The 9,681-nt window shown below is 55.2% G+C and overlaps 1 protein-coding gene across 1 annotated transcript in view; it reads left to right on the top strand.

Annotated features, from left to right (window-relative positions):
• Positions 1-1,416: 1,416 nt before the first annotated feature.
• Positions 1,417-9,681, top strand: part of VASP (vasodilator stimulated phosphoprotein) — a 28,508-nt gene continuing 20,243 nt past the window's right edge. The window contains exon 1 of the mRNA XM_056847648.1: positions 1,417-1,438. Coding sequence (XP_056703626.1) covers positions 1,434-1,438 — 5 coding nt within the window. The 5' untranslated portion in view covers positions 1,417-1,433. The remainder of the gene's footprint in view (positions 1,439-9,681) is intronic.

Here is a 9,681-nt window from a genome sequence, read left to right as displayed (position 1 = left end):
CAGGGCCTCTCAGCCCCACTGTGGTCAATGAGATCAGCTCCCACGTGGGCTACCAGCGCACCCTCTGCTTTGGGTCAAGGGACCTTTGGTCAGAACCTTGCCTTGACCACAAATTCATGAGCCCCCTCTTTTCCACAGGCCAGAGCCTCCAGTTCTACAATAAGATAAGGATAGTGGCCAACCTTTGAGGACGGTTATAAGGATAATGTGGGGGAGGCTCTTCAAATGCTTCAAACCCTACTTATTAATGTTAGCATAAAGGCTAAAGGGGTCGTCCCCCCCGCACTTGTCTGGGGCTCAGGATACCAACTCTAGGTTGGGAAATTCCTGAAGATTTGGGAGCAGCGTCTTGGAGAAGATGGGGTTTGGGGAGGGGAGGAACCTCCAGAAGGTATAATGCCATAGAGTTCACCCTGCAAAGCAGCCATTTCCTCCAGGGGAACTCACACCTGTAGTCTGGAGATGACAGCCAGTGCAGTATAGTGGTTTAGAGAGTCAGCTTAGGATCTGGGAGACCCGGGTTCCAATCCCTGCTCTGCCATGGAAGCTGGCAGGGTGACCTTGGGCCGGTCACGCCCTCTCCGCTTACTCTACCACCCAGGGCTGTCGCCAGGATAAAACGGAAAGAAGAGAATGGTGGGAGAAGTCCCGGGGTCTGGATCCCAGGAAGGACCTCGGCAGGGAATAACGCCACGCAGCCCCCTCTCCAAAGCCGCCCTTTCCTCCAGGCCTCTGCAGCCTGGAGACCGCTCGCAATTCCGGGAGAGCGCCAGATCCCGCCTGGAGGTTGGCAACCCGACCCGGGCCACCGAGCAGCCCCCTCCCTTCATTATTGAAATGGGTGGTTTCGTCGCAGCAGGTATCGGAACGGGCTTTATGTTGAACTTGCGAGTTGGGTTGGTCTCTCCTTTCCGCCGGAGCTGCCCTAGGGACCACGGGGTGGGGCCCACCGCGCCGCCCCGCGCCCCCTGCCCCCCGCCCGCCGCCCCTTTTAAGGCGAGGGTCGGCGGCGCTCCCCTTTTAAGAGGCGCCGGAGCGGTGCGGTGCATTGTGGAGTGGGGCAGGCCATGTAGGCGAGCGGGGCGCGCGGCGGCGGGGTGGCCACAGCCAAAGGGGCGGCTCCGGCGGGGATGAGCGGCCGGCCCAGGGCCGAGGTAGCCGGCGGGGCGGGCCGAGGCGAGGAAGGAAGCAAGCAAGGGGGGGAAGGAGGAAGCGGGAGGCGGCGCGCCGCAGATGGGGATGGGTGGCCCGGCTTGAGCAGCGGCGGCAGCATTGCGCGCCCCCGGCCAGCCAGCCAGCCAGCCAGCCAGGGCTGAGCCCAGCCCAGCCCAGCCCAGCCCAGCCGCGGCCCCCCGGCCGGCCACGGAGCAGCAGCGCGCCCGACCCCGCCCAGCCCAGCGGCGGCTGCAGCGCCGCGCACAAAGCCGGCAGACATGAGGTCAGTACCTGCCGGGGCGCCCCGCCAGCGCCGGGCCTTTGTTGGCCCCCGGGTGGGGAAGGAGGAGCCTGTTGCAGAGGGGGGGGCGGGGGGGCGGCCTTCTGCGCCCCCCCCCCCGAAAAAGGCTGGAGCGCTTCCCCCGCTTCGGGACGCAGCCCGCCGGCCGGCCGGGAAGGGCTCCGGGGAGGCTTTCGCGTGGCGCGGGACACGGCGCCCCCCTCCCCCGGAGACTGCGGGGGGGGGGCGCGCGGGGAGAAAGGCGGCACTTTCTGGGAAGGAAAGCCGGGGGGGCTGCCCCCCCCGGGAGGTGCGGAAGTCTTGAGCCTCCCCCCGAGAGAGGATGCAGGACCGGGGGGGTCCTCCTTGTCGGAAGGCGAAGTATGGGTGCCCCCCCCATAGGGGGAAGTTGCTGTCATGGTCTTTTGGGGGAGGTCTCATTCTAAGTTTGGTCCCTGGCTGGGGCTGCGTTTTGTTATTCCTGCCCAGCTTGGTTTTTTTTGGGGGGGGGGCAAGCATTCAGGATGGGGAGTGCCTGCCCCCCTCAACCCGGTTGCTGTCAAGGTGTTGGGGGCCTCAAGATGGGCAAAACGGGGACACCCCCCCCATTTCCTCAACTGCATGATTGGAGGGTGGGTGGGTGAGGAAAGCAGAGGCTCTTCTCTCTTCTTGGGGGGGGGTCTGTCCAAATATGGGAAGTGCTTTGAATGTTAGGACTGGGGGAGCTGCAGGAGGGAGAAGAGGAGGACCCCCATGTGTGGGGAGAGGGCTGAGTCTAGCACACCCCCACTTTCCTGAACCCTCTGGGGGGTAACTGCTGGCTTCCATATTTTCTGTACCAAGTGACACCCCCCTCTCAGTGCCACCCCAAAGATCTTTGGGCCAACAACCAGATGCCATCGTCCACTCTGGAGGGGATTCCTTGGTGACTCTGCACCAACTTCCCTTCTTGGTTATTGGCAGCTCCCCCCACCCACCCAACAGAGCCAGACAGGAGAATCTCCTTGCGCCTTAATTAAGTCTGGGGGCTCATAGCCTACAGTGGCCTTGTGTGAACTTGGTCACCAAAGGATGCCCATTCTCAAACTCTTCCCCCCCCCCCCATCCCTGAAACCTTTTGTGCTGGCAGGACTTAATGTGAGCCTGATTCAAGCCCCCAAACCTGTTTTTGGTAGTCCTGAGCATGCACAGAGTGCTTTCACCTCCCCCTCCCGGCTTCTCGCCCTGCTTTCTTGTCTGATTTGGGGTCAGGAGGAAGAGCTTTGGATCATAAAGGATGAGTTCAAAACAGACCTGGATGCCCCCGACTCCTCCCTGTTGGAATTAAAGGCTATGCAGGGGTGGGGGGAGTCACTGTTTGGGGGGCTTCAGCCTGCTTCTCTGGCTCCCAGCCTCTGAGTCACCCGATGCACCCTCCCCCACCTTGGCTCTGCCCCACCCCCTGCCCCACCCAGTCACCTTACTCTTTCAACTTTCCCCCCACTCCCTCCCCCAACAGGGCTTCCTGCACTTTTCTCATCTCCTGGATTTCCTAAGAACTAGGGCCAAAATCAAATTGGGTAAACTACAGGAAGATGGATTTTGAGAGCCAGCGTGCTTAAGGGTGTCAGACTAGATTCTGGATGACCCAGGTTCAGCCATGGAAGCTCACTGGACAGCATTGGGTCGGCCACACACTCTCTGCCTAACCTACCTCACAGGGTTGTTGTGAGGATACAGTGGAGGAGAGGAGAATGCTGTAAGCTACTTTGGGGCGAATGAAGGAAAAATAAAATACAGATAAGAACAGTTAGGTTAAGTCTTGGCTTTAAATTCGTAATAAATAAATGAAATTCATTATTTATACAGCCGCTCGGGCTGGGCGGTAATTAAGTTGCAAGAAGCAATCCCAGCCCGCAGGCTCCCAATCCTAAAAGGCGGCTGAATGCAGGGCCAGTCTCTCAACTTTTGCGCTGGGAAGAGGGGCCCTGCTGGCTTCTTGGGTACCAAGCGTGCTGCCGGGCCTCCCAAGCCGACCGGCTTCCGTGTGCTGGAGACGCTTCCTCGAGCCTGTCTGTGAGGCCGGGGGTGCCTCTGGCGTTTCTCTTCTGTGGGCGTTGAAAAAAGAAAGCCAATGGGGACTTGCCTCTGGGCAAGGATCTCTTGCCTGCGCTTCTTGTTGCCTTTAGGGGAGGCGGACTGCGGTTTCTTCCAGGTGGCAGACTTTTGCAGGTAACTCAATAGGGAGGCCTCGTCTTCCTACAACCGGGCATACTCACAGTCCCTCCCTCGCCATTTCTCACGTTACTCTCTACAGGTTCTGATTGTAGGTCCTTGGGGCAGGGGCCTGTCACTTGTGCTTATACTGTTAATTGCCCTGTGCTTCAGTGGTGCCCATAAGCTCAGCGAACCTGCAGGCCCAGTGGTGAGGGGTCCCCGACTAAGTAAGCCCTGGAAGGGCCCTGTGGTTGTGCATTTTCTGCCCCTTCTCAAAAAGTGGGGAAGTGACCTACGAGTGACAGCCAGGTTGCCTGCGGGGTGGCTCAGTATCTTGCGAGCCCCTCAGGGTGGGGCCGAGGGTCCATCTTGTCCCGCTTCCTGCATTCCACAGCAGCCAGGTGGAAGCCTGCTAGCAGGGCATAATGGCCAAAGTCTCCTTAACGGCTGGTACTGGGAGATGCACAGCCTCTGACCATGGAGGTTCCATTTAGGCCCCATAGCCATTAGGTGTTAACAGACCTCCGCTTTGTGAATTTGTTACATCCCCCTTTTAAAGCTGTCTAAACCAGTGGTGGTTGCTATGTCTAGTGGCAGGGAGTTCTGTAAGACGATTCTCCATTGGGTGGAGAAGTACTTCCCTTTGTCTGTCCTGAATCAACTGCCCATCCGTTTTGTTACAAGACAGGTCTGGGCGCCCATCGTCGTAGCAGGGCTTTCTGAGAGCATTGTGGGGACTTTTCCAAAAAGGGCGTTTGGAAGTCCTACCGGGTGATGTCCTCCTGACCTCAGGGCTTCCCTGCATTCCCAAAGAATTCTAAAAAATTGGTCACTCAGATTTCCTGTGCAGATGTCAGGCTGATTCATCCTTGCTGAGGCCTATACTTCTCTGTATTGAAGCCTTTAACTCAGTACTTTGAGTTTACTTGGACAAAAAGGCAGTTTTTTCTCAGATCCTACCTGGATCCTTTTGGGGGGGGGAAACCCAAATGGGTACAGCATGGCCTGTGTTCCAGTCCTCTGCCCAGAGGCTGAGTTTTCTTGGCGTGCTGCATGTCTCTGTTGGAAAGCTTGGTAGTATGATTGTTGAGCGTTTAAATCTCCACTGTTCTTAAATAATTTCAAGAACTTTTTTCAGTGTGGATCTCCACCCCTGCCCCCATGCATCTGGATGTGGAAATCTGACTAGAGTGTGACAGGGGTATGCTTGCCGACTTTCCTCTAAGGCTTGGCTTTTGGGGGGACGACTCTTGGTGGTGTTGGAAGGGGGGTAGGGAGCAGATGAAATCTGGAGGGCTGGGGTAAAAGTCCAACCCTGACGGTTCTGTTTCTGGTGGTGTCCTTGTGTTGCTGACCTTGGCAGGTCTTTGTTCCCATCTTGCAGGTGAGCTGCTGCTACTGAGTTTGACCCTCCAACCGCAAAGCCTCTCTGGGGAATTTTTAAAAAACTTTTGTTGGCTTCACATCAAGGGCCAAAATTCAGGAGCCTGATGCTTTCCCCTCTGGCCTCCTTGCTTGACCGGGAGATAGATGTATGTGCATTAGATTGGCAAAGCTTTTTGTGTGTGTGTGGAAAACTGCAAAGGGGCTGCGAATCACAAAGCCCAGGATTCCTGGTGCACCAAGACCTGCTTCAGTTCTGCAGAGCACCAGAGCCGTGGGGGTAGAGAATCCCCCCCCCCCCGCAACCTGTAGGAACTCAGCTCCTTGCTGCTAAGCAAATATTTCACACCTCTGCTTCAGCCACGGAAGTTGTGGGTTTGAGCAATCTCATGCAATCTCACCCCAAGCCGGACAGCCACCCTCCCCACACCCTGCGACAATGGCAAAGTCCCTTTTTTTCTCCTTTTTTTAAAGCATTGCCCAGTAGCTAAAGCTGCAGGAAAGCAAGATGCAAACAGGTTCAGCAGCTGCATGGAGGAGGGTGGTGGGGAAAATAAGCCCCCCTCCATGCTGTTTGGGGTTTCTCTCTGGTATCTCTGGACAGCTGCACATGGTCCAGTTGTCTGGGGGTGGGAAGGGAGCTCATTGTGTATTTCAGCACTCCGACACCTGCTGTGGCTGTTGGGGCTTTGTGGTGTCACAGGTGCGTGTTGGGGGGCAAATGGATGTGACTGGCACTGTGTAGGGTGCGGGGGGGGGAAGACTGAGATCAGAAAGTCTAGCTGGAGGGGCTGGGGGTGTAAAATGCAGTTTAATCTTAAATGGAGCATCTGTTGAGTGGGTTCATTAAACTTACAGGACTTTTGCTATATCTGCTGGCGCAATTTTAAACACTTAACTTTTTTCGCCAGCTTAGTATGCGTGCAACACTTTATTTTTAGAGGTTGAGCCCCCCTTTCCTTGTGCCTCAGTTTCCCATCTGTCAAAACTGAGAAATGCCGCCCAGCCAGGTTTCTGAGTAGTTTCCCAGCTGCTTCGCTTTGCAGTGTGTGCTAGGAATTCTCAGCTGGCTGTGGGTCTGAAAGGGGCTCTGGGGCAGGCCAGTGGCCGCAGAGTTTGCTGATTACCCAAATGGCAGGAAGGAGCCGAGTAAATTCCCCCGACTTCCCTTTTCCACTGTGTACGTGGTGTGGTAGTCTGTCTGCCTGTTAACCCTTTTGTCCCTGTAGTCCCTATCGAAAGCATTCAGAGGATAGCAGTGGATCTGGAGCGCCAAGGTGCAGTCTCAGGAAAAGAGGCAATATAAAAAGACACACACACACACCATGCACATCAGATGTCACCCGACTCGTGTTCAAAACAAACCCTTAGCCCATTGTCAAAGCTACTTCATGCCCACCAGCTTCAAATATAAAAATCGTGAAATCCTTCTGAGAACTTCTGGTTTTCCCCTGGATCCAAACCATAGATGGGCCTTTTCAAGGGCAAGATTTGATGCCTTTCCCTCCTTGTTACTTTACGGTAGATTCCAACAAACTCCCCGGTCTATGAGACTTTGTCCCTGCTCGAACGATTCTGTAGAGACAGTCCCTCATGTTTTATTTTACTGTGCTTTATATGTTGATGAGAGAAAATGGTTAATCAAACCTCTATTACAGCGTTTTACCTTAGCCGGAAATTCTTTACACCAGTCTGAGAGCCTTTTTCTGAGATATCTCTTGGAAGACAAGAATATGGGGGTTTCATGTTCGGTCGCAAAGTTTTTATTCATTGCAATTACCAAACGTAAGGCACTCACAAATAAACCAGGTTCCCCGCAGTCTGATAAACATTGAGACTTTTTATCATAGTGTAAATTATTATGCACTGATTTTAATTGGTTAATCATGTATAAGACCTACATAATGTTTATAATTAATTCTTGGTGCTTACATGTTTTGGATTACTTTATATTCCTCTTAAACTTAATATTTCTATTTTCTGTACATGTGACGAATATTTTGACTGGTCTTGGACCGTTACAATAAACTGACTGACTGGCTTTCCCCTGGAGGAAAAGGGATCCATAGCTTGTAGTGTTAACTCCTGGAGTGCATGAGTAAGTGAAACCTCTGGCCACAAGATGTGGTGTTTGCCAGGAGCTTGGAGGGTGTGTAGACAAGGACTGGAGAGCTCAAATGACACCTCAGAGAGAAGAAGAAGAGTTGGTTTTTATATGGCGACTTTCTCTACCACTTAAGGAATAATCAAACTGGCTTACAATCACCTTCCCTTCCCCTCCCCACAACAGACACCCTGTGAGGTAGGTGGGGCTGAGAGAGCTGTGACTAGCCTAGGGTCACCCAGCTGGCTTCATGTGGAGGAGTAGGGAATCAAACCTGGTTCTTCAGATCAGAGTCCACCGCTCTAAGCCAGAACTCTTAACCACGACACCACGCTGGCTCTCAGTGGAACCGTCATGTTCAGAGGCAGTCTGCCTCGGAGCGCTGTGTTCTGGAGGCAGGCGGTGGGAGTTGGCTGCAGCCCTTGTGCCCTCCTTGTGCATTTCCCAAGGCTCTTGGCTGACCTGAAAAAGAGGGTGCTAGGTCCAGTAGGGCCGAGGGTGCGAGATACCCAAAGCATATTCTGCTTGACATGATTTGGGGATGGCTGTTCTTGCTTGGAGCTCATTGGGGATTTTGAGCTCCGGAAGCCATGCCCATAGGGCCCGATCCCTTGTTTCTCTCCACTAAGGTGCCACGTAGCTGCTTGGCTCTAGTGGCAGCCCAGTGGAATGTTCCACGGCTGAGCTCTTACGTGTGCCAGCGTCCCGCTCAAAACAGGTCTGAGTTATCTGCAGCCTGTTGTAGCCCAGTGGAGGGTTCCCAGGCCCCGGTACCTATTTTTCCAGAAGTGAAGCACCTGAGGGGTTCGTTGGGCACCCAGTGATAGCTGTATTGATGTAACCCTCATTTACATGGTAATCTCCTGCGCAAGCACCGGGTCATTACTGACCCCTGGGGTGACATCACGACGTTTACTAGGCCGACTATGTTTTACGGGGTGGTTTGCCGTTTCCTCCCCCGGTTGTCTACACTTTACCCCCAGCAAGCCTCCCCCAGTCATTTTACCAACCTCAGAAGGATGGAAGGCTGAGTCAACCTTGAGCCCGCTACCTGAAACTGACTTCCGTAGGGATCGAACTCCGGTCATACCACCTTGGGAATGCATGCGCGCTCCCCACTGCATTCTGGGAGTCTGTGCAATTCCCACAGAGGTGGTCCTTGGCCCCGGAGTTCTGGGGGGAGGTTCTGGGCTGTCTGGATTGTGACCTCGCAACGCCGCCTTCCGCTTGGCCTGGCAGGTCTTGAGGACTGGGGAGGGCAGACTGCGGCCAGGCGGGACTTGGCCGGGCCCTGAACGTTCCCTGGCGGCCCGAGGCAGCGGCACCATGGCCTTCCTCAAAAGTAGTCACTCCGAAAGGTGTGTGGGTGGGGGGGAACTTGCCCCAACCAGCAAAGCCGGGGACATGAACCAAGCCAGGTGCTAAGGAGGAGGGAGGGTGCCCAGCGTGGCTTTCTCCCTGCTCTTTGGCGCTGGTGCTTGTGCTGCACAAAAGCAGTTTTCCTGTGGGCCGGCAGGGCTCCTTCTCCTCGCCCTGCGGGGGGGGGGGGGAAGTGGCAGCCCTCTCCTCCCTCTTTTCCCAAGATGTCCTGAACAGGACTCAGCTGGAAAAGCAGGAAGTGAGTGACTCAGCGTCTCAAGTGCCAGCACCCAGCGGAGTGTGGCGTTTGGGGGGAGGGGCAGGATTGGGACAAAGACATGCGACCCCCCCCCCCGCTTAAGCCCCTTTTTTGATCTCCAGTGGTGAGATCTCAGGATCTCAGAACCTCGTCCTTCCCCCCCCCTCCCCCAGTGGTGGGCTAGCACTGATCCCCTGGCTTCCCCCTCTTGGCCCTGGGGGAAAAGTGAGTCTGTTTCCTCCCCCTTTGGCAGGTCTGATGTTAAGCATGCTCCTGACCCAAAGCCCAAAGAAGGAAGGACCTCTCTGAAGATCAGGTGTGGATACTTGGGGGCTTGTCTGGGGGTCTCCCTCCCTAAAGGGGCTTTGGCGGTCCCCCCCACCTTGGCACACATTTGGGGACTTGGCTGGTCAGAGTCTGGCCTGGTTCTCTCCCCAGCACCCTTTTGGCATTCCTCTGGATTTATCTTCAATTTATCTTTCAGCCCCAGGATGGCTCCCAGCCTCCTGTCATGCAGGGTCCCCTTGGGCATTTGGCTTCCCTGTTTCTGTTGAACAGCCACAGAGATATGTGGGCTTGTAATGTGCAGACGGTTGGCTGTAAACCTGAAATGTTCCCCATTCAGAGAGCCCCCCCCCCCGCGCGCGCACCAGACGTGATCTCTTAGGTCATTTCCTGGTGTGTCCCCTTCCCCACCAGTTCCTTTGGCAGATCTGAATTTTTTTCCCTTTGGCAGGCTGGGGCGCCCCTCTAAATCTCCCGAGCCTCCCAAGCAGAAGGAAGAGAAATGTCCAGAGAAAAGCAGGTGTGCACAGCGGGGTGTGTTTGTGTTGGGGGGGGATTCAAGTGGAGTGGAATAGCCCCCGAGGCATTAATGGGCCGTGGCTTGGCTTTGTGGAATTTTATTTATTCATTTACTTTATTTATATCCTGCTTATCTCCTCA

The sequence above is a fragment of the Euleptes europaea genome, chromosome 3 (assembly GCF_029931775.1).
Source record: "Euleptes europaea isolate rEulEur1 chromosome 3, rEulEur1.hap1, whole genome shotgun sequence".
NCBI lineage: Eukaryota > Metazoa > Chordata > Lepidosauria > Squamata > Sphaerodactylidae > Euleptes > Euleptes europaea.
The sequence above is the reverse complement of the archived record's forward strand: the minus strand, read 5'-3'. Positions and strand labels throughout refer to the sequence as shown.